Source organism: Anolis sagrei, chromosome X (genome assembly GCF_037176765.1).
Source record: "Anolis sagrei isolate rAnoSag1 chromosome X, rAnoSag1.mat, whole genome shotgun sequence".
Lineage (NCBI taxonomy): Eukaryota > Metazoa > Chordata > Lepidosauria > Squamata > Dactyloidae > Anolis > Anolis sagrei.
In genome coordinates this window covers 10,474,616-10,498,276 of record NC_090034.1, presented here as the reverse complement: position 1 = coordinate 10,498,276, position 23,661 = coordinate 10,474,616, and the positions used below count along the sequence as shown (strand labels likewise).

The window sequence follows — 23,661 nt, the reverse complement described above, 5'->3', positions numbered from 1 at the left end:
ACCTTCCTTTCTGTGGGATCAGGGAGTATTATTATTATTGGTTTCATGCTGCAAGCTACCACTGGAGAAATTACACTGCTTAGGTGGTATTTTTCCACCTGACAAACACCAGAAAATAGCAGCCAGCAATGAAAAGGACCAAGGCAGTGACATCTCTGGCCCAGATATCAGCCAGCATGCCAATGCCTTAAACCAAGAAACAGCTTCCTAAGATTTACAGAGATATTTTCAGGAACACCTCAGCAAACAAGAGTCCAAAAGTGGCAGGCTAAAATCCAGCACCTCCGTCCTGGGCACACACAAGAGTGGACAACCTGGAAGGCACTGAACAGACTGCGCTCTGGCACCACGAGATGCAGAGCCAACTTTAAGAAATGGGGCTACCAAGTGGAGTCCACGACATGTGAGTGTGGAGAGAGCAAACCACAAACCACCTACTACAATGCGGTCTGAGCCCTGCCACATGCACAATGGAAGGCCTTCTCACGGCCACACCAGAGGCACTCCAAGTGGCCAGCTTCTGGTCAAACAATGCCAAGTTCTTTTTTAAACTTTGTGTTTTTAAATGCATTTGAACTGTACCCTCAACTCACTTCTGACAAGAGAAATGAATAAAATATAACTATTATTATAATATATTTTTTCGTGTCAGGAGCGACTTGAGAAACTGCAAGTCGCTTCTGGTGTGAGAGAATTGACCATCTGTAAGGATGTTGCCCAGGGGACGCCCGGATGTTTATGATGTTTTGCCATCCTTGTGGAGCCCCCGGTGGTGCAGTGGTTTAACCCCTGTGCCGGCAGGACTGAAGACCGACAGGTCGCAAGTTCAAATCCGGGGAGAGGTGGATGAGCTCCCTATACCAGCTCCAGCTCCTCATGCAGGGACATGAGAGAAGCCTCCCACAAGGGTGATAAAAAAATCAAATCATCCGGGCGTCCCCTGGGCAACGTCCTTGCAGACGGCCAGTTCTCTCACACCAGAAGTGACTTGGAGATTCTCAAGTCTCTCCTGACACAACAAAAAACAAACAAAACAAAACAAAACCATCCTTGTGGGAGGCTTCTCTCATGACCCCACATAGGGAGCTGGAGCTGATAGAGGGAGCTCATCTGCACTCTCCCCGGATTTGAACCTGCGATCTGTCAGTCCTGCCGGCACAAGGGTTTAACCCACTGCGCCACCAAGGGCTCCTATATTGTGATTATCCTGCTTTTTCTCTCATACAGCAGGTAACATTACAACCAATGCAACACAATTAAAACTTCAAAATATACAAACATTAAAATGGAATTAAACATGAGCAGTAGAATAATAGAATCATAGAGTTGGAAGAGACCTCATGGGCCATCCAGTCCAACCCCATTCTGCCAAGAAGCAAGAATATTGCATTCAAAGCACCCCTGACAGATGGCCATCTAGCCTCCAAAGAAGGGGCCTCCACCACACTCCGGGGCAGAGAGTTCCACTGCTGAACGGCTCTCACAGTCAGGAAGTTCTCCCTCATGTTCCGATGGAATCTCCTTTCCTGTAGTTTGAAGCCATTGTCCCACGTCCTAGTCTCCATGGAAGCAGAAAACAAGCTTGCTCCCTCCTCCCTGTGGCTTCCTCTCACATATTTCTACATGGCTATCATATCTCCTCTCATCCTTCTCTTCTTCAGGCTAAATATGCCCAGCTCCTTAAGCCGCTCCTCATAGGGCTTGTTCTCCAGACCCTTGATTATTTTAGTTGCCCTCCTCTGGACACATTCCAGCTTGTCAATATCTCTCTTGAATTGTGGTGCCCAGAATTGGACACAATATAGTATTTAAAAAAATAAACAGTTGGAAGAGAAAGGAAAGGAAAGGGAAAAGGAAAAGGAAAAGGAAAAGGGAAAGGGAAAGGGAAAGGGGAAGGGGAAGGGGAAGGGAAAGGGAAAGGGAAAGGGAAAGGGAAAGGGAAAGGGAAAGGGAAAGGGAAAGGGAAAGGGAAAGGGAAAGGGAAAGGGAAGGGAAGCTGCCCCTTTGCATGGCAGCTATTTTTGCTTACCTTCCACAGTCTGACCCCTTGAGAGCCGCTTCATGTATGGGGCCATTTCCGCCGGAGTGAGTGGGGTGAAAAGGGAGAGGTTGACGAGAGGCAAAGAACTGGCTCCAGCCTCATCTGAAGACCAGAGAAAGAGAGGGAGATTTTAATTAGGGACCTGTCTCAAAGTAGAGACAGGAAGCTGTTATCCTACTCTATATTGCTGTTCACCGCAGATGACCAGAAGATATTACTGCAGTTACCCAACTTCCTGCTCAATAAAATTTCAGTTTTCCAATGAGAATGTATCAATGGTGAGGGAAACATTTCAGTAGTGACCCATTTCTGCCTCGACAAGAGGGCCAACACTCCCAACATACCCTCTTTTTCGTCCTCGCCCCCTCTGTCCAAGGAGCCATTTTTGCTGGGCAAGCTCAGGCCAGCCAGGAGGGACTTCAGCATCGCCAGGTCACTGTTATCAGATGAAAGGTCACTGTGGGGAAGTGAAAGAGTGGAGACGGGAGCTGACATTGTTTGCTTGCTTACTGATGTCTTTAATTGATATCCCACCCATTCCCCTTTCCTCCACAGAAGGAGAAAGCACGCTTACTGGAGTGGATCCGAATGCTTCTGCAAGAAGGAGATGGCCGCCTGGGCGTTGGAGGTGATGTACTTGTGGATGAACTGGACGAACTTGGAAATGAAGGTGGCCAGGTGGCGAGAGGATTTCCGGTAGCTCTGATGCCAAGCAAAAGCAAACGCAGGTAGGATTTCGGCAGTAAACAAATAACCCATAACCAACCCATAATGGATAGTGGCTACTGAATCTTAAAACCTCTGAAGGAAAACAGGAGAGCCAGCAAGGTGTAGTGGGGAAGAGAAATAGTGTTGTTGGGTGTTGTTGGGGGACACTTGCTTGGCCCTGCAGCCATTGTTTTGTGGGGTCCCGCAGGGCTCAGTATTGTCCCCCATATTGTTTAACATCTACATGAAGCCATTAGGTGAGATCATCCAGAGTTTTGGAGTTCAATGCCATCTGTATGCAGATGACATCCAACTCTATTACTCCTTTCCACCAGATGCTAAGGAGGCTGTCCAGGTTGCCTGACCGTTGTGACAGTCTGGATGAGGGCAAACAAACTGAAGTTGAATCTTGACAAGACAGAGGTCCTCCTGGTCAGTCACAAGGCTGAACAAGGTATAGGATTACAGCCTGTGCTGGATAGGGTTATACTCCCCTTGAAGGCGCAGGTTCGCAGCTTGGGAGCCCTCCTGGACTCACTGCTGAGCCTAGAACCTCAGGTTGCAGCTGTGGCTAGGGGCCTTTCGTATAACCAAAACTTGTGCGCCAGTTGCGCCCACACCTTGGGAAGTCAGACTTAGCCACGGTGGTACACGCTCTCGTTACATCCAAGATAGACTACTGCAAAGTGCTCTGTGTGGGGCTGCCTTTGAAAACAGTTCGGAAGCTTCAAATAGTCTGACGAGAGGTAGCTAGGTTAATAACTGGGGTGGCATACAGGGGCACACAACTCCTATGTTACGTCAGCTCCACTGGCTGTCTGTTTGCTACCGGGTACAATTCAAAGTGCTGGCTTTGGCCTATAAAGCCCTAAACGGTCCTGGCCCAGTTTACCTGTCTGAACACATCTCCCTTTACGAACCACCACAAAGACTAAGATCTTCTGGGGAGGTCCTACTCTTGTTCCCGCAATTCACAGGTACATTTGGTGGGGACGAGAGACAGGGCCTTCTCAGTGATTGCCCCCCAGATATGGAACTCCCTTCCTGGCAATATTAGATCAGCCCCCTCCCTCCTGTCCTTCAGAAAGATTGTGAAAACCTGGCTGTGGGACTAAGCCTTTGGGGCAATGCAATGAGGCAATAATAGAATGGTGTCCTGAGATGGTTTTTAAGCAACTGGATTTTAAAGTGATTTTAATGCTTGTATATATTTATGGTTTTAAGTCCTAGCATTGAATGTCTGCCCTGAGTCCCCTGCGGGGTGAGAAGGGCAGAATACAAATGTTTTAAATAAATAAATTAAATGAATAATTGCAGAAATGGAAGCAGGCATTGTTATCCCCCACTTCTTTCTCCCAAGCAGCTTACAACAGCAAATCTGTCCCCCCTTTTCCCCACAGAAGAACAAGAACAAAACACACTCTGGAGACCCAAGGTATAAATCCCCACTTAGCCATGAAACCCACTGAGCAAATCACTCTCTCTTGGCTTCAGAGGAAAACCTCTTTGGAACATATCTTGCCAAGGAAACCCTGGAATAGGTTCGCTTTAGGGTTGCCATAGATCAGAAGAAGCATCACAACAACCCAGGACCTCTTACTTGAAGCAAGCCGATGAAGGAGAGGAGACAATCCCAGAGTGCCACCTGGTGTTCGCTCTGGAAGACCTGCGGCTGAAGCAGCTCCAAGAGGCCCAAGACGTGGACAAAGAAGGTCAGGTGGTTTTGCTGGCGAAACTCCTGGAAATTGAGGTGGACCCGGCCGTGGAGCAGGGCCGCCACCATCGGTAATTGCCTATCATTAGAGAAAGGAGAAGAGGAAGTTGGTACGCCTGTTGTTGAGTACCAGAATCTCAACAGATACTCAAGCTGTGGGAACACCAAGGAAACCAGAAACGAAGGGCATGTGCTGTCCATCTGCTTCTGGAGGTCTAAACTCTAAAGCCAAAACAGTCCCCAAATGAAGCGAGCTGGACAGAAACCTGAGCAGGAGGATAGGATGAGCCACGGCTAACTTCCGGCACGCCATGTTGGCATCCCAGAGCCGATTCTCGCCACTCTTTGAATAATTGGAATCGGCCAGGAGAGTGATGAACCAGTGGATCAAGCGGTCCAGCTGTGGAGAAAAAAAATACATCAGAGGGTGGAAAGGGTTACCATTCAACTTTGCTACACAAAGGGTTCCTCCTGCTGAGATTCAATGCCATACTTCCCAAGTCTCAAGTCCTCAATGAGGAACAGTTTACTTAACTTAGGATAGGCTAAGCGTTTCTGTTCCCCCATGTCTCCTGTATGAAAATTGGAATGTATCTAATTTCTTCTCTCCTCTATAACAACAACAACAACAACTACTACTACTACTACTACTACTAAACTACTCTGGGACGTCCGAATAAATAATAAATAGAGTCAAATAATAGCCGCTCTGAGTCCCCCTGCGGGGGTGAGAAGAGCGGGGTAAAAATGTGGTAAATAAATAAATTAATAATAATAATAAGTTACAGGAAATGAACATGTTAAACTACTCTGGGACTTCCGAATTCAGACTGACAGAGTTCTGGAGCACACTGCTCCTGTCCTCACAATTGTGTTAAAAAACCAAGTATGGATCGTCGATGTTGTAATCCCAGGCAATATCCCGTGCCTTGCGGGACTTATCAGCTTTCCACAGGGCATGTAAGACATATCTGTTTCGACAGGCCTTTGATCCTTGATATTGCTGTTTTTAAATTGTTTTAAATTGTTTTTAAATTGTGTTAGATTTTAGCCTGTTCTTGTAAGCCACTCCGAGTCCCAGGGGAGTGGCGAAATATAAGCTCGAATAACAAACAAATAAATAAATAAATAAATATCAAGACTGAAGAGAAACAGCTGGAAAAGCTGACATGATATGAGGATTTAAAGATCGAACTGCAAAGACTCTGGTACAAGCCAGTCAAGGTATTCCCAGTGGTGATCGGCATACTGGGTGCAGTGCCTAAAGACCTTGGCCCGCACTTAAACACAATCAGCACTGACAAAATTACCAGTTGCCAGCTGCAAAAGGCCACCCTACTTGGATCTGCGCGCATTATTCGCCGATACATCACACAGTCCTAGACACTTGGGAAGTGTCCGATGTTTCATCCAATACAACAGCCAGCAGAGTGTCTGCTGTGGACTCATCTTGTTGTGTTTCAAATAATAATAATAATAATAATAATAATAATAATAACTTTATTTGTGATTTTTCATATTGGACTCTGCATCTTTGTCTGCCTAGGCTCTGAATTCTTTACAGCCACAACCAATGGCACCACGCTTTGCTTGCTGTGAGCCAATACTCAAATTTAAGTACCATGTTTATGTTTTTGGATGTATATTTTAGAATAGCTTTCATTAAAAAATGGGTAGCAGAGTGGTGCAGAGGAAGTGTGCTGGGCCCATAACCCTTTTTGTTAGTGAAAACGACCCTAAAACATAGCTTTGATGTGGATCAAGAAAGGCAGAGTTGAATCTTTCTTTTCCCGTATATCTTACTTTGCAAGTGCTGCTGTCTGTGGCCCCTTCACTGGCTAACAGGGTCTCTGGCACCGGGACCAAGAGCTCCGGAAGCTGCAGGTAGATTTGCAGGAGGAGGTCTCGGCAATGTTTCCCCATTGAGCTGGAACCAAAAAGGAAAGAGGGGCAGAGGAGAGATTAATGTCTCCACAACCTGGAGCAAGACTGTCATGGCAGGCCTGTTCCTCTTTCCTTAATACTGTGAGACATGGCATGTTCAGTGTCAAATACATTTATTACTTTGTGGTCCCCACCTCTGTACTAGTGCTAGTCTTCACTGATACAGATATATCTCTTCAAGTACCGTATATACTCGAGTATAAGCCGACACAAATAGAAGCCGAGGCACCTAATTTTACCACAAAAAAACCTGGGAAAATGTATTCACCCGAGTATAAGCCGAGGGTGGGAAATGCAGCAGCGACTGGTAAATCTCAAAATAAAAATAGATACCAATAAAATAACATTTATTATTTTACCCTCGAGTCGCCTCCGGGCTGAGAGGGGTGGTATACAAGTATAGTAAATAAATAAATAATTAAACATTAATCGAGGAATCTGTAGGTAAAATGGTTTTGAATACTTACATAAAACTGTAATTTCAGATAACACTGTCCAACTAAATTAAAAAATTATTCTAACCTTCTTCAATGTAAATGTGCTTATGTATCCTTCCAATAGCAATAAATAGAGTAAAATAATCTATATAAATAAAAATGTAATGTTCGTTTGCAGGATTAACAGATCTCAAAAAGCACTAGATGAATTGACACCAAATTTGGACACAAAACTCCTAACAACTCAATGTATGTCCTTCATTAAAAAAAAAATGATTTTGTCATTTGGGAGTTGTAGTTGCTGGGATTTATAGTTCACCTACAATCAAAGAACATTTTGAACCCCACCAACGATGGAATTGAACCAAACTTGGCACACAGTTCTCCCATGACCAACAGAAAATACTGGAAGGGTTTGGTGGGCAGTGCCCTTTGGTTTTGGAGTTGTAGTTCACCTACATCCAGAGATCACTGTGGACTCAAACAATGATGGATCTGGACCAAACTCTACACGAATACTCAATATGCCCAAATGTGAACACTGGTGGAGTTTGGGGAAAATAGAATCTTGACATTTGGGAGTTGTAGTTGCTGGGATTTATAGTTCACCTACAATCACAGAGCATTCTGAACCCCACCAACGATGGAATTGGGCCGAACCTCCCACAAAGAACCCCCATGTGGGCCACAGCAATGCGTGGCAGGGGACGGCTAGTAAATGTAATAAAATAATAATTGAGTAAAATAATGAATGTAATAATAATACTAATACTAATAGTAATAATAGAGTAAAATAATAAATGTAATAAAATAATAATAATAATAATGGTGTAAAAATGTAAATGTAATAATAATAATAATGAGTAAAATAATTAATGTAATAATACTACTAATACTACTCCTAATACTAATAATATAGTAGAATACTAAATGTAATAATAATAATAATAATAATAATAAGAGTAAAATCATAAATAATTTTGACTCAAGTATAAGGCAAGGCGGGCTTTTTCAGCCTAAAATACGCCTGAAAAACCCAGTTCACACTTAATTATATACAGTATATTTAGTAGAACTTGGAATTCAAGTAAGGATCCAATGGACGACGTAGGTTGCAGTTTCTTTTGAAGGAGGGGACTCTCACCTGCTTCCAAACCGCTGGATGCAGGCTGTCAGGTATTCGGCCACTTTCTTAACGCTCTCGACCTCCCCGTGGCAGCAGCTGAGCAACAGCGGAAGCCGGGTCTGGGTCACCGAGCAGGACGCCTCTTCAGGAGCCTGGCTTCGGGTTTCCGACTCTGCCAAAATCAGCTCCACCAAACTGATCAGTTCTGGCGCCTCAAGTCGCAGGACAAACTCATCCCGCCGTTTCTGCAGAGGGATTCAGAGGCATGAACAGCCAAGATGAAGAACAGAATCATCCATCCCCTTCACATTAGCAGGTGTGGCCTAGCTAGGGAAAGGAGGGGGAATACTTTTGTCGTCCAAGGCTTTCGTCGCTGGAATCACTGCTTTGCTGTGAGTTTTCCGGGCTGTACGGCCATGTTCCAGAAACATTCTCTCCTGACGTTTCACCTGCATCTCTGGCAGGCATCCTCAAAGGTTGTGAAGTCTGTTGGAAACTAGGCAAGTGAGATTTATATATCTCTGGAATGTCCAGGGTGGGAGAAAGTACTCTTGTTTGCTTGAGGCAAGTATGAATGTTGCCATTGGCCACCTTGATTAGCACTTAATAGCCTTGCAGCTACAAAGTCTAGCTGGTTGCTGCCTGGGGGAATCCTTTGTTGGGATGTGTTAACTGGCCATGATTGATTCTTGCCTGGAATTCCCCTTGCATTTTGAGTGTTGCTCTTTATTTACTGTCCTGATTTTAGAGGTTTTTTAAAAATCAGGACAGTAAATAAAGAGCAACACTCTACAGAGACACTCGCTGGAACACCTCAGCAAGCGAGAGTCCAAAAGTGGCAGGCCCAAATCCAGCACCTCAATCCATGGGTGATATCAGATGAGAGACTCCCCCCTGGGCACACAGAAGACTGGGTGACTTGGAAGGCGCTGAACAGACTGCGCTCTGGCACCACGAGATGCAGAGCCAACCTTCAGAAATGGGGCTACAGGGTGGAATCCACGACATGCGAGTGCAGGGAAGAGCAAACCACTGACCACCTGCTGCAATGCAACCTGAGCCCTGCCACATGCACAATGGAGGACCTTCTTGCGGCAACACCAGAAGCACTCCACGTGGCCAGATACTGGTCAAAGGACATTTAACCAACTACCAAGTTTGCAAAATCTGTGGGTTTTTTTGTTTTTGTTTTTTTAAAATCTCTGTGTTTGTTTTGTTCTGTTAGAAATGTAATACAATGGTATGGTTGCTGATGACACGATAAATAAATAGAGGTTTTTTAAAATATTGGTAGCCAGATTTTGTTCATTTTCAATCAGGGACAGCTAACCAAGGATTCCGCAGGCAGGAAGCAGCTTTGAAGCTGCAAGGCCATTAAATGCTAATCAAGGTGGCCATTTGCAACAACCACAGTTGTCTCAAGTAGGCAAGTGTTCTTCTCTCATCCTGTTAACTTACACAGATCTATAAACCCCATTTGCCTAGTTTCCAACAGACCTCTCAACCTCTGAGGATGCCTGCCATAGATGTGGATGAAACGTCAAGAGAAAATGCTTCTGGAAAACTCACAGCCTGGGAAAACTCACAGCAACCCAATACTTTTGTCTCCACAGACTCTCCATCTTTATGACACCAAAGCAAGTCTGAGTTTCCCTTTGGAGCAGCCAATCATCCAGAGACCAGGAAAAGCCCATCCCTTGAAACCTGTCTCCTGTCTGAACTCCACAATGAGAGAGAGTGATGCATCACCTGGGATGGAGCCCTCAGTGGCGCAATGGGTTAAACCCTTGTGCTGGCACGACGGAAGACCAACCGGTCAGAAGTTTGAATCCGGGGAGAGCGTGGATGAGCTCCCTCTGTCAGCTCCAGCTCCCCATGCGGGGACATGAGAGAAGCCTCCCACAAGGATGATAAAACATCAAAACATCCGGGTGTCCCCTGGGCAACGTCGTTGCAGACAGCCAATTCACTCACACCAGAAGCAACTTGCAGTTCCTTAAGTTCCTCCTGACATGGAAAAAAAATCACCTGGGGTAACCGCTGGTCCCTTCCTTGCCAGATCCGAGGGATATGAAAGCAGGCCCACAGGAAATCCAAGGAGGCTGTTGGATCAAGCCTGCCAGAAGACAGAGAAAGGCAGAATATTAGAATCATAGAATCATAAAGTTGGAAGAGACCTCATGGGCCATCCAGTCCAAGCCCCTGCCAAGAAGCAGGAAAATTGAATTCAAAGCACCCTCGACAGATGGCCATTCAGCCTCCATTTAAAAGCCTGCAAAGAAGGAGACTCCACCACACTCCGGGGCAGAGAGTTCCACTGCTGAACAGCTCTCACAGTCAGGAAGTTCTTTCTCATGTTCAGAGCAAAAGGAATGCTTGATTTTCTCCATCTAAGCTCTGGGAGCCCTAGTAATCATCCTTTGATTTAAAAAATCATAATTTGTCAAGGCTGCCTCACTTTCTTTTGAACTCATTTCCCCTTTCTTGCTCGAGGATAGCTGAGAATCAATGTCTCTGACACTGCAGCATCCATGTGCTAAAACTACAACAGGATAAGAGAGATGACATACAAAAGGAAGGCTCACCGGTGCTCTCGGTTTTTGCAGAGCAGGATCTTAATGCAGTGGTGAAGCGTGGTCCAGCTGGACTGGTGCGTGAGGAGAGCCAAGAGGTACGGGCGGAAAGAGGGCAGCTCTGACTCCGATGAGCCCTTATCCTGTGGAGAAAATAAGGAAATATTACAATGGAATGAGAAACAGGTCTTGTCTTGCACACCCTTTTAAAGGTGGTGGAAATGGAAGAATGGCTTCTGAGCTTCTCAGGGTTTGGGCAGACCTATAAGCAGAGGTACAATCTCAGCTGTATGGGTTTTATGGGTGGTAAACAACACACTAGAGTTGTGTCTGGGAACAGATCCTGACCTTCTTCCAGGAGAACAGGAGCCTTTGCTGGAGATCTGGGCAATTACTGATTACTTCTGGATCCAGCATCTCTAGCCAGTCAATGAACAAGCCTGAAGAAGGTCCCAGGTGGGCAGTTTCAGTACTGAAAGGTGCAAAAAAAGCAGTGTTTTAGTTAGAAATGGCACTTGACTGAGTCACGGAGAGAAAGAGAAAAATAATAATGACCAATTTGTCACGAAAGTATAGTTAGAATTGGCATTTGACTGAGTCATGGAGAGAAAGAGAAAAATAATCTGTCTGTCACGATCTGTCTGTCACGATCTGTCATGAAAGTATTATTGCAGGTTTGATAAATGTGGATTTAATATTGTGTGTGGGAATGAATGGAAGGATGTATGGATGGAGCCAATAATTTTGGAGACACCAGTATAATATTAAGGCCTGCAATGACTAACTACCTGCTTGCTGGACTGTAATTAAAAGTTGCTAATGAGAAATGCAGAGTAAACTCTGATAAGAATTGGGACAGTGATAACATAAATGTTTACATTGTTAAGAAGGAAGTCAACATAAGACCAACACCAATCAAGAAGATCAACAACTGGCCAGGAAACTGAGATGGATCCAGGATGGAAGACCTCTATCATTAATTTACAACTTTGGGACTACATCAACAGATTATTCCTATAAAAGACTCGGTCTAATAATGCTCGAAGTGTGACAGACAGAGACGCTGTTGACCTGCTATGCTCTGTTTCATGGGAAGGAGAGAGATAGTGTATCTATGGAGAGAGTCAGATATGCTATGGGGAAGCATGATTCTGGTCACTTTAGGGCTTTTTCCTCAAGGGAAGAGGAAGAAGTGCACATTTGGAGTCTTAGATTTTGTGCAGGGAGTCAGGTTCTGCTGTATGTCAAACAGAGATCTGGTCCTTGGCATTGTGCTTAGGGAAAGGATGCATTTTGAAGTTATGGCGTTATGGAAGTTTTGGAACTATGCATTTGGCAGGCTGCAGGAAAGCAGGGTCTGGCCTAAGAGGTGCTTCTCCAAGGAGGGAGAAAAGGATATGGTAATATTTGAATGCCTGAGGATGAATGTTGAGTGAAAATGTAATTCCCCTTTGTTCGTTTGTTAACCAATGTAATTGTGAATTCAATTTAGTTGCACAGAATCTGTATATCTGTATGCCCAATGTCATTCTTTGTCTGAATGTTTTTCTGTAATCTAATATACCCTCTCACATGAGAAATTGCAATAAAAAGAAACTATGCTTTAAAGTCATTGAAAAGTCATTCATGACACCTCCACAGCTCACCTGACGTTGTCGGCTTCTATCTTCACAGTTGTCTCCTCTTTGTCCTGGAGCAGCAAGGAGCTCACCACGGAGATGGGTCCGGTGGAGGAAAAGCGGGACGAGGCCTCCATAGCTATGGAGAAGAGGGCTGCTAAGAGCTCCTCCAAGTACGGCGAGTGGGTTTCGGTCAGGCCTCGGAGGACTGGAGTAGGGAAGGTGAGGGACATCAAATTAAAAGGTTCTGAAAGTCTACTGGGAGTCTGTAACCCAGTGTTTCTCAACTTGGGGGTCAGGACCCCTGGGAGGTTGCGAGGGGTTACCAAAGACCATCAGAAAACACAGTACTCTCTGTTGGTCATTGGGATTTCATGTGGGAAGTTTGGCCCAATTCTATCGTCGTTGGGGTTCAGAATGCTCTTTAACTGTAGGCGAACTATAAATCCCTAGCAATTACAACTCCCAAATTTTTCAAGGTCTATTTTTCCCAAACTTCACATTTGGCATATTCAATATTTGTGCCAAGTTTGGTCCAGATCCATCATTGTTTTTGAGTCCACGGTACTATCTGGATGTAGGTGAACTACAACCCCAAAGCTCAAGGTCAATGCCCACCAAACCCTTCCAGTATTTTCTGTTGGTCATGGGAGTTTTGTGTGCTAAGACTGGTTCAATTCCATCATTGGTAGAGGCCAGAATGCTCTTTGATTGTAGGTGAACTATAAATCCCAGCAACTACAACTCCCAAATGACAAAATCAACCCCCCCAAAACCCCAAAAGTATTCAAATATTGGGTATTTGTGCCAAATTTGGTCAAGTGAATGTAAATCCATCCTGCATATCAGATATTTACACTACGATTCATAACAGTAGCAAAATGACAGTTAAGAAGTAGCAACAAAAATAATTTTATGGTTGGGGGTCACCACAACATGGGGAACTGTATTAAGGGGTTGCGGCATTAGGAAGGTTGAGAAACACTGCTTTCTTACTGTTTACTCTTTACTTCCCAAAGACATCTTACTCACTCATGTATTTAAAAAATAAAAACATCAAATCAAGTTGTGGAAAGGGTGTGCGATCAAGAGGTGAACAAGCCTACCTTTGCTGACCAGCTCAGGCTCTACACTATGCTTCTCACCAGTCTTCAAAGTGGCAACGATGGCACATACGGTGGAGCCAATCATATCGGCATCACGGCGGAAGGCCAGAGCTTCGGCTAAGTGCAGGAAGCCGCCCCGCACTGAGGGTTGGAAGGAGGGAAAGGAATCTCTGAGGAGTCTTATCATTCTATGATTCTATGAGTTATACTTTGTGTCTGAGTAGCTTTGGTATAAGTCTAGAAATACTGGTCAAAATATCAACACCAACAACCTGGATCGACTTATTGATAGGTCAAGGTAAGTACTGTTGGGTGAGTAGACTTATTAACAAAATACCCTCATCATAAATGTACATCAGATGTAACTTATTAGCAGCAGCATGACCCAGAAGTAGTAGCCACAAGTGATAAAAAGAACAGGAAGCACACAGACCAATGTTATCTCTTCTATAGGAGGCTTTCCTTTGTAGTTAAATAATATGGTTGTACTATTTACAAGATCCGGGGAGCAGGGTGAGCTTCTGCTGTCAGCCCCAGCTTCTGACAACCTAACAGTTCAAAAACATGCAAATGTGAGTAGGTCAATATGTACCGCTCTGGGAGGAAGGTAATGGTGGTCCATGTAGTCATACCAGTCATGTGACCTTGGAGGTGTCTATGAACAATGCCGGCTCTTTGGCATAGAAATGAAGATGAGCACCAACCCCCAGAGTCGGACACGACTGGATTTAATGTCAGGGGAAAACCTTTACCTTTATGTTATTTACAGGAACAATGTTTACATAACACAAACAAAGTTTGTTACACTTCCTTCTTAACTTCCACGCTGGGCTTTTCTCATGCAGATAAAGAGCTTCACTCTCACAGAGCCTCTTCTCACACTGAACTTACACAGGAGCTTCACACAGTAGGTTTTTACACACAGCAGTCTTCACACATTGGAGCTTCACCTACAATGGCCTTCAACCTGAGGCTTCTCTTACTGGAGCTTCTCACACCAGGCCTTCACACACTGAGGCCTACTGAGGCCTTCTCATACTGAGCCCTACTAACACACAGGCCTCCCTCATACTGAGGACTCTCTCAGAGAGATGCCTTTCATACACTTAGGTGAACTAACACTGAGGCCTTCTCATACTGAGGCCTAGTAACACAGAAGCCTCCTTCACACTGAGGACTCTCTCAGAGAGATGCCTTTCATACACTTAGGTGAACTAACACTGAGGCCTTCTCATACTGAGGCCTAGTAACACAGAGGCCTCCTTCACACTGAGGACTCTCTCAGAGAGATGCCTTAGTTCACTTAGGTGAACTAACACTGAGGCCTTCTCATACTGAGGCCTAGTAACACAGAAGCCTCCTTCACACCGAGGACTCTCTCAGAGATATGCCTTTCATACACTTAGGTGAACTAACACTGAGGCCTTCTCATACTGAGGCCTAGTAACACAGAGGCCTCCTTCACACTGAGGACTCTCTCAGAGAGATGCCTTTCATACACTTAGGTGAACTAACACTGAGGCCTTCTCATACTGAAGCCTAGTAACACAGAGGCCTCCTTCACACTGAGGACTCTCTCAGAGAGATGCCTTTCATACACTTAGGTGAACTAACACTGAGGCCTTCTCATACTGAGGCCTAGTAACACAGAGGCCTCCTTCACACTGAGGACTCTCTCAGAGAGATGCCTTTCATACACTTAGGTGAACTAACACTGAGGCCTTCTCATACTGAGGCCTAGTAACACAGAAGCCTCCTTCACACTGGGGACTCTCTCAGAGAGATGCCTTTCATACACTTAGGTGAACTAACACTGAGGCCTTCTCATACTGAGGCCTAGTAACACAGAGGCCTCCTTCACACTGAGGACTCTCTCAGAGAGATGCCTTTCATACACTTAGGTGAACTAACACTGAGTCCTTCTCATACTGAGGCCTAGTAACACAGAGGCCTCCTTCACACTGAGGACTCTCTCAGAGAGATGCCTTTCATACACTTAGGTGAACTAACACTGAGGCCTTCTCATACTGAGGTCTACTAAACACTGAGGCTCTTCTCCCACAAAGAACTCTCACAGACTGAGGCTGCTAAGCTACAGGCACACCGGTTTATATTGAACTGCAGATGTGCTGAATCACTGCATCCATTTAACCCTTTCAGTGCATCACTCACATTTTTGTAATTAAACATACCTAGTTAATTTTTAATATCTCTGACAGACTTATCCATGGGTCAATGGAAGTATTGTATCTTAACTATTATATATATATAAAAGAACCATCCCTTTCTCTGAGTGAAGGGGCAAAAGGCCAGAGCTTAGTCCATCCTGGGAGAACCGAAAACAATGACCCCTGCCCAGCTTCTCCTTCTCATGAAACCACAGAGACCTCTCAGTCTGTGAGAGGTCTCTCTGGGAGAAGGGCCTCAGTGTGTTAGTAGGCCTCATTATGAGAAGGCCTCAGTGTTAGTTCACCTCAAGGTATGAAAGGCGCCTGTCTGAGAGAGTCCTCAGTGTGAGGGAGGCCTCTGTGCTTCTGGCCTTTTCGAATGCATTAGTCATTTCTTCTCTCATAGAATCATAGAATCAAAGAGTTGGAAGAGACTTCATGGGCCATCCAGTCCAACCCCATTCTGCCAAGAAGCAGGAATATTGCATTCAAATCACCCCTGACAGATGGCCATCCAGCCTCTGTTTAAAAGCCTCCAAAGAAGGAGCCTCCACCACACTCCGGGGCAGAGAGTTCCACTGCTGAATGGCTCTCACAGTCAGGAAGTTCTTCCTCGTGTTCAGATGGAATCTCCTCTCTTGTAGTTTGAAGCCATTGTTCCACGTCCTAGTATCCAAGGAAGCAGAAAACAAGCTTGCGCCCTCCTCCCTGTGGCTTCCTCTCACATATTTATACATGGCTATCATATCTCCTCTCAGCCTTCTCTTCTTCAGGCTAAACATGCCCAGCTCCTTAAGCCGCTCCTCATAGGGCTTGTTCTCCAGACCCTTGATCATTTTAGTCGCCCTCCTCTGGACACATTCCATTCTCTCTGTGTAGTAACCCTCGACTTACCCACAGATAAATCAAAATCCATAATTTTGGCCTCTAAAGCTGCCCTAGTCTAATTTGTGAAGTTAACCTATCCATGAGTATAGGCAGTAATGGAGGAAAGCCCTTATTTGAAGTCGTTTGGCCTTTCAGATAAGGTAGACCAGGCCTAGAGAGATCTAGTAGTCAAGGATGGGAAAGTCTCCTTTCTGTTGGAGTCAGAGCAGACGACTCTGGGCTAGGGATATCCTTACCAGGTCTCGAACTTGCATGAAATATTTTAAGTATTTAATTGCGACTACTATAATAACAGAAAAGGCCCTGCCCGAAAGAGCCTGCAGTGACACCCGTTGAGTCTCCCTTACCATCATTAATGCGATGCCTGGAAGAATACTGGACGGCGAAGGACTTGAGCTGTGTCCGGAGAGGTCCCTCTTCTATGGCTGGGTTCTCCAACCACTGAAGCATCTGCATCAAGACTTTGAAAAACAGGGTGGAGAAGGCCGCGTCTTGGGGGGCGCAGCGCTGCAGAGGGGAGGAACCATGGTTACAAACAGGACACAGAAAGGGCCCGCAAACCAGAAAGTATGACTCTATCGCCAACCTCCAGAACACCACAAAAGTGCATTGGATACCTAGAAAATACCTAGAGAGAACATATTTTTGGATGCAAGAAAGGAAATTCTTCTGTATTTATTTGTTTATTTATTTATTTATGACATTTATATGCTGCCCTTCTCACCTCGAAGGGGACTCAGAGCGGCTTACAAGAGGGGAGGTCCTGCTCTCGATCCCACCTGCGTCACAAATACGTTTGGCGGGGACGAGAGACAAAGCCTTCTCAGTGGTGGCCCCTCAGCTATGGAACGCCCTTCCTAGAGACATTAGATCGGCCCTCTCTTTGTTAGCATTCCAGAGGAAAGATAAGACCTGGTTGTTTGAGCAGGCATTTGAAAAGGCAGTGTAATAAACATAGGAATATGGAATGATTGGACGATGAGATAGGATCGTGTTTTTGACTCAGAGATGCTAATGAATTATGTTTTATTCACTTTGTAATGCTCATATATTTATGCCATTGTTTTTAATTTTTTAAAATGTTTTGTGATGTTTTGAGCATTAAATTTTACTGTTGTAAACCACTTTGAGTCGCCCGTAGGCTGAGAAAAGCAGTATATAAATATAGTAAATAAATACATACATACATACCTACAATATATTATATTACTAGCTGTCCCCTGCCACGTGTTGCTGTGGCCCAGTCTGTGTATATGTGATTTGTGTGGGTATATGTGTGTGTATATCTTTGTGTATATGTGTATACAGTGTGTTTGCGTCTGTGTGTGTGTTCACGTATGTGTGTGTGTATATGTAAAATTGTATATTTATTGTTTTTGCTTTTAAAGTCTCTTCTCCTGTGTTTTTTTAGTGTTTTTATGAGTGTATAAGTGTATTGGGTCCAAATTTGGTGTCAATCCATCCAGTGGTTTTTGAGTTATGTTAATCCCACAAACGAACATTACATTTTTATTTATATAGATTAACATAGTGTAATATTAGTATTATATATTACTATATTGTACTATACCATTATAATGTAATACTATTAGTAATATTACATGTAATATAAAAGATATAATTCTAATATTGTATTATTATTAGTAGTATTTTGTATGAATTTTAAAAGATAGCTGTGGCGCAGCTATTTGGGAGCCAACTGCATTAAATCACTACTGAAAGAGAGGTCATGAGTTCAAAGCCAGCCCAGGTCAGAGTGAGCTTCCATCCATTAGTCTAGCTTGCTGTTGACCTATTTATTTATTTATTTATTTAGCAATTTTGTATACCGGTCTTCTCCCCTCTATTGGGGGACTTGAGCCGGTTTCCAACAATAAAATCACAAAACAATCATTAAAAACATCATATAACATATTCAATTGAAACGTTATAATAGCAAAATGCAATCACATAATAACAATGGTCAGTCATAGTGACTTCGTTGTCCATCATTCATCGTCATCTATCCGATCACAGAAATATTGATTCACTTGTCGAAAGCCAAACCCCATAGCCAGGTTTTCACCCGTTTTCTGAACGACAGAATGGAGGGGGCAGTTCTGATCTCCAGTGGGAGAGAGTTCCAGAGTCAAGGTGCCACCACCGAGAAGGCCCTGTCCCTCGTCCCCGCCAGATGTGCCTGAGAGGCCGGTGGGACCGAGAGCAGGGCCTCTCCAGACGATCTTAATAATCTTGATGGTTCATAGGGGAGAATACGTTCGGACAGGTAAACTGGGCCGGAGTCGTTTAGGGCTTTATAGGTTAACACCAGCACTTTGAATTGTGCTCGGAAGCTAATTGGCAGCCAGTGGAGCTGGCGCAACAGAGGAGTAGTATGCTCCCTGTACCCTGCTCATGTTAGCATTCTAGCTGCCGCACGTTGGACTAGTTAGAGCTTCCGGGCAATCTTCATGGGCAACCCCGCGTAGAGAGCGTTGCAGTAATCTAAACGGGATGTAACCAAAGCGTGGACCACCGTGGCCAAGTCAGACTTCCCAAAAGACAGTTGCATCTGTCAAGTAGGAAATTTAGGTATCACTTTACGCGGGGAGGCTAATTTAACCTTTTTTATGACACCATAAAACCTTCCAGCAGCATGCAGAAGAATGAGGAAGTACTCCATCAAAAGGACTAGTCACAATGGATAGTGACACCTGTGGCTGGAATCAAGCATACCCTCATGAAGCCGGAAAGCTGAAATGTTAAATTGCCTCTGTGTCTGTGTATATAAGTTGTATGTCAAATTGGCACTGAATGTTTGCCATGTATACGTGCATTGTAATCCGCCCTGAGTCCCCTGTGCGGTGGGAAGGGTGGAATATAAATACTGTAAATAAATAAATAAATAGAAACACTTCCAACATGCGAGGAAACAAGGAGGGAAAGAAAATGATGGGATTTTGATATGTTCCATGAGTCCAGTGACTATCTGGGTGAGTTAATTGATTGAGACCCACATTTTAGAGCAGGCATGGGCAAACTTTGGCCCTCCAGGTGTTTTGGACTTCAACTTCCACCATTCCTCACAGCCTACCGGCTGTGAGGAATGGTGGGAGTTGAAGTCCAAAACACCTGGAGGGCCAAAGTTTTCCCATGCCTGATCTAGATAACCTCAAACATCCTGCTCCAATCCCTTCTTGAATCCCAGAAAGCTCCAGATTCCTTCCGAGGATACACTGCAATGGCCTCACCTGGCGGCGGCACAGCAAGCGCATGAGCGGGCAAGACACGACGTGGTTCCGATGCATGGCCATCACCAGGGCCCCTCCGTGGGGAGAGCTCATCAGGGCGGCCAAGGCCTGCAGAAGCTTCAGGGCGGTCCCCGGCACAGGAGCGTTCCCTTGGCGGATCTGGGTCAGCTCCTGCCCCAGTGCCTGCTGCAGTGCCAAAGCCAGGGGCCGCGGGTTCGAGTTCTGCCACCGGGGATCCGGAGTCAATTGAAACAACTGTCCAAGGAAGGGACAGAAAGAGTCAGAGACAAAAATAATCACAAATCAAGGATATTCTATTTGTTTACTTAACGACAGTTGCCAGGATGGTATGCGAAATATTGGAAACAGAAGGAAATACTGGACATAAATCAGTGGATAAATAAACTTAAAAAAAAAAGACATGGACAAATTAAATTTCTTACTGAAAAAGAACACGGGAAACCCAATCAGGCAGACTAATTAAGAAATACTCTCTCTCTCTCTCTCTCTCTCTCTATATATATATATACACTCTAAAGAAATCAATATTAAATGGATCTTTTAGGAAAAAAAAGGTTTCAACTTAGGTTAAGGTCAATGTTTTGTTTCTCAATTTTAATACACAAATTTTATGGAACGCATATGTATTACTGGGTTGCTGTAGCTTTTTTCGGGCTATATGGCCATGTTCTAGAGCAGGGGTCCTCAAACCAAGGCCCGGGGGCCGGATGCGGCCCTCCGAGGTCATTTATCCGGCCCTCACTCAGGGTCAACCTAAGTCTGAAACTCCTTGAAAACACATAACAACAACAACCCTATCTCATCAGCCAAAAGCAGGCGCACATTTCCCATTGAAATACGAATAAGTTTATATTTGTTAACATTGTTCCTCATTTTATTGTATTGTTTTTAAGTGTTTTTTATACTACAAATAAGATATGTGCCGCGTGCATAGGAATTCATGTTTTTTTTTCAAATTATAATCTGGACCTCCAACAGTTTGAGGGACTGTGACCTGGCCCTCTGTTTAAAAAGTTTGTGGACCCCTGTTCTAGATGCATTCTCTCCTGACGTTTCGCCTATGCCATAGATGCAGGCGAAATGTCAGGAGAGAATGCCTCTAGAACATGGCCATATAGCCCGAAAAAACCTACAACAACCCAGTGATTCCGGCCATGAAACCCTTTGACAATACATTGAATATGTATTACACCGCGAAGGTTGGAAGTCACCAGGACATTTTTTTTCTTATTATTTTCATTTTTTTCTTTTTAAAAAACTATTCTCTCTCTTTTATTATTTCCTACTTTCTCTTCATATTATTGTTCCGCCACTTTACATGTAAAAATAAAATAGTATTCTTTTTCCTCCCCCTTCCCTTACCCTGAATATACATACACACATACATACATACATACATACATATATATATATATATATATATATATATATATATCACTGCATTGTCAAAGGCTTTCATGACCGGAATCACTGGATTGTTGTAGGTTTTTTCGGGCTATATGGCCATGTTCTACAAGCATTCTCTCCTGACGTTTCGCCTGCATCTATGTGAAGCATCCTCAGAGGTACTGAGGTCTGTTGGAACTAGAAACATGGGTTTATATATCTGTGGAATGACCAGGGTGGAACAAAGAAGTCTTGTCTGTTGGAGCTAGGTGTGAATGTTTCAACTGACCACCTTGATTAGCATGGACATCTAATCACCTCTCAACAAAAGATTGCCCCAGGCACTGCCAGGCCATCAAACGCTAATCAAGGTGGTCAGCACTGCACTTTCACACCCTGCCACAATTTGCACTATCCCATTCCCCTCGTCTTGTTTACAGTTTGGCCATGTCTAATACTAGTTGTCACCATAGGTCATGGGGTGCTGTTCTGAGTTTTAAATTGTTGTTCTGTATGCTATAGTTTCACTTTATTGTATTGTATTGTGTGTTTATTTAATGTCTAGTTAAAGGCACTTTGTGCCATATGTCAGCTGCCCTGACATGTGAGGAAATGAAAGAAGCAAGGAGTGGGGGGGGGGGGGGGGGGAGGACAAGGCCCACCAGAGATGAAAACAAAACAGAAGCAGGCATGAAAACGCTTTACCTGGAGAAGGATGCCTGGCAAGTCATCCTCTGGGCCAAGAACCCGGATCTGAGCCAAAGCCTGGATCCTGCCCTGTCCCTGCGGAGCATCAAGGCCGCTTTTGGCTCGCGGAGCATCATCACTGTCTGTTGAGAGATCACAGCCTGTCAGTGGAACTGTTTCTCCCCATAAACCACTAAACTGGTTTCCAGCTTAGCATTATCTCATGATGTGCTAGTTTTCTATGTATGCATCACTTTTTTCTATGCATCACTTTTTCAAAGGGTTGACTTCTAACCAGGTCATGCCTTTCCTTGACTGGTGGTTTCCAAAAGGTGGTCTCCAGACATTTATAAGTCAACTTTCCAACCCTTCATTATTTCTTTGTTAATGTACATATTTGCTAACATGTATTGTATGTATATATTGATTTGCCAGTTTGACTGACCTCTTTGATGTGGGAGGGGTGACAGACATGTGATTGTACTGAGCAGGTTCAGACTCAAGACTTAAGACTCCATTGTTTTATTCAGTATGTATTTGGAGCTCCCTGTGGCGCAGTGGGTTAAACCGTTGAGCTACTGAACTTGCTGATCGAAAGGTTACAGGTTCAAATCTGGGGAGGAGGGCGAGCTCCAACTGTTAGCCCCAGCTTCTGCCAACCTAGCAGTCCGAAAACATGCAAATGTGAGTAGATCAATAGGTCTGGCAGGAAGGTAACGGCGCTCCATGCAGTCATGCTGGTCACATGACCTTGGAGGTGTCTACGGACAACGCCAGCTCTTCAGCTTAGAAATGGGAGATGAGCACCAATCCCCAGAGTTGGACATGACTGGATTTAATTGCAGGGGAAAACCTTTATGTTTACCTTTACCTATACATTTGGACTTCAATGTTAGCAGTTTGCCTTAGACCTCAGTGGAGGTGGATGCTGTACATTTTGGGACTTCAATGGAAGCAGATGTCTTCTGGACTTATACAGGAACAGTTTACTATATGTTTGTTTTGAGAAGCAGTGAGTACAATTACGGTATACAGTTTGGACTTTAATAAGATGTATATTTAAAGACTTTGGATTATGGACTATTGATTAAGAATGATGCCCTGTCGAAGGCTTTCATGGCCGGAATCACTGCTTTGTTGTAAGTTTTTTCGGGCTATATGGCCATGGTCTGTGGTGCTGGAGGAAAGTTCTGAGAGTGCCTTGGATTGCGAGAAGATCCAACCAGTCCATCCTCCAAGAAGTAAAGCCCAGCTGCTCATTGGAGGGAAGGATACTAGAGACAAAGTTGAAGTACTTTGGCCACATCATGAGGAGACAGCAAAGCCTAGAGAAGACAATGATGCTGGGGAAAGTGGAAGGCAAAAGGAAGAGGGGCCGACCAAGGGCAAGATGGATGGATGGCATCCTTGAAGTGACTGGAGTGACCTTGAAGGAGCTGGGGGTGGTGACGGCCGACAGGGAGCTCTGGTGTGGCCTGGTCCATGAGGTCACAAAGAGTCAGATGACTGAACGAATGAACAACAACAACATGGCCATGGTCTAGAGGCATTCTCTCCTGACGTTTCGCCTGCACTTTGACAAGCATCCTCACTACCTCTGAGGATGCTTGCCAAAGTGCAGGCGAAACGTCAGGAGAGAATGCCTCTAGATCATGGCCATACAGCCCGAAAAAACCTACAACAAACCAATGATGCCCTGTGTTCCCAACACAGAGAAACTACATCCTATCTATAAATGAGTCGCCCTAAGGGCTGAAAATGGCGGTTAATAAGTGCATCAAATAAATAAATAAATAAATAAATAAATGTGCCTATATGCTGAATTAATACAAGATGTTTATGAGTAAATATGATATGTTACTTTTTAAAAGAAGACTTTGTTTTTGGTCTCCAAGTCTATATTTTAAATTAAGAGATTTCAAGGGAGGGTATATGTTTTGGGCAACTGCAACCAATTCCTACTTCAAAGAAACATTTTTAAAGCTCTGTTAGCTAAGTGTGTGTGTGTGTGTA

General features: G+C 44.3%; 1 protein-coding gene across 1 annotated transcript in view; it reads right to left on the bottom strand.

Moving 5' to 3' along the window:
* The window catches only part of LOC137097885 (integrator complex subunit 1-like), a 64,325-nt gene that overhangs the window by 7,816 nt on the left and 32,848 nt on the right, over nt 1-23,661 (bottom strand). The window contains exons 28-42 of the mRNA XM_067473237.1: nt 21,667-21,791; nt 19,555-19,809; nt 16,672-16,831; nt 13,269-13,409; nt 12,190-12,370; nt 10,892-11,015; nt 10,556-10,686; nt 9,999-10,086; nt 7,989-8,215; nt 6,267-6,390; nt 4,730-4,863; nt 4,350-4,542; nt 2,616-2,743; nt 2,386-2,498; nt 2,030-2,143 (exon numbers count right to left, since the gene is read on the bottom strand). Coding sequence (XP_067329338.1) covers nt 2,030-2,143; nt 2,386-2,498; nt 2,616-2,743; nt 4,350-4,542; nt 4,730-4,863; nt 6,267-6,390; nt 7,989-8,215; nt 9,999-10,086; nt 10,556-10,686; nt 10,892-11,015; nt 12,190-12,370; nt 13,269-13,409; nt 16,672-16,831; nt 19,555-19,809; nt 21,667-21,791 — 2,238 coding nt within the window. The remainder of the gene's footprint in view (nt 1-2,029; nt 2,144-2,385; nt 2,499-2,615; nt 2,744-4,349; nt 4,543-4,729; nt 4,864-6,266; nt 6,391-7,988; nt 8,216-9,998; nt 10,087-10,555; nt 10,687-10,891; nt 11,016-12,189; nt 12,371-13,268; nt 13,410-16,671; nt 16,832-19,554; nt 19,810-21,666; nt 21,792-23,661) is intronic.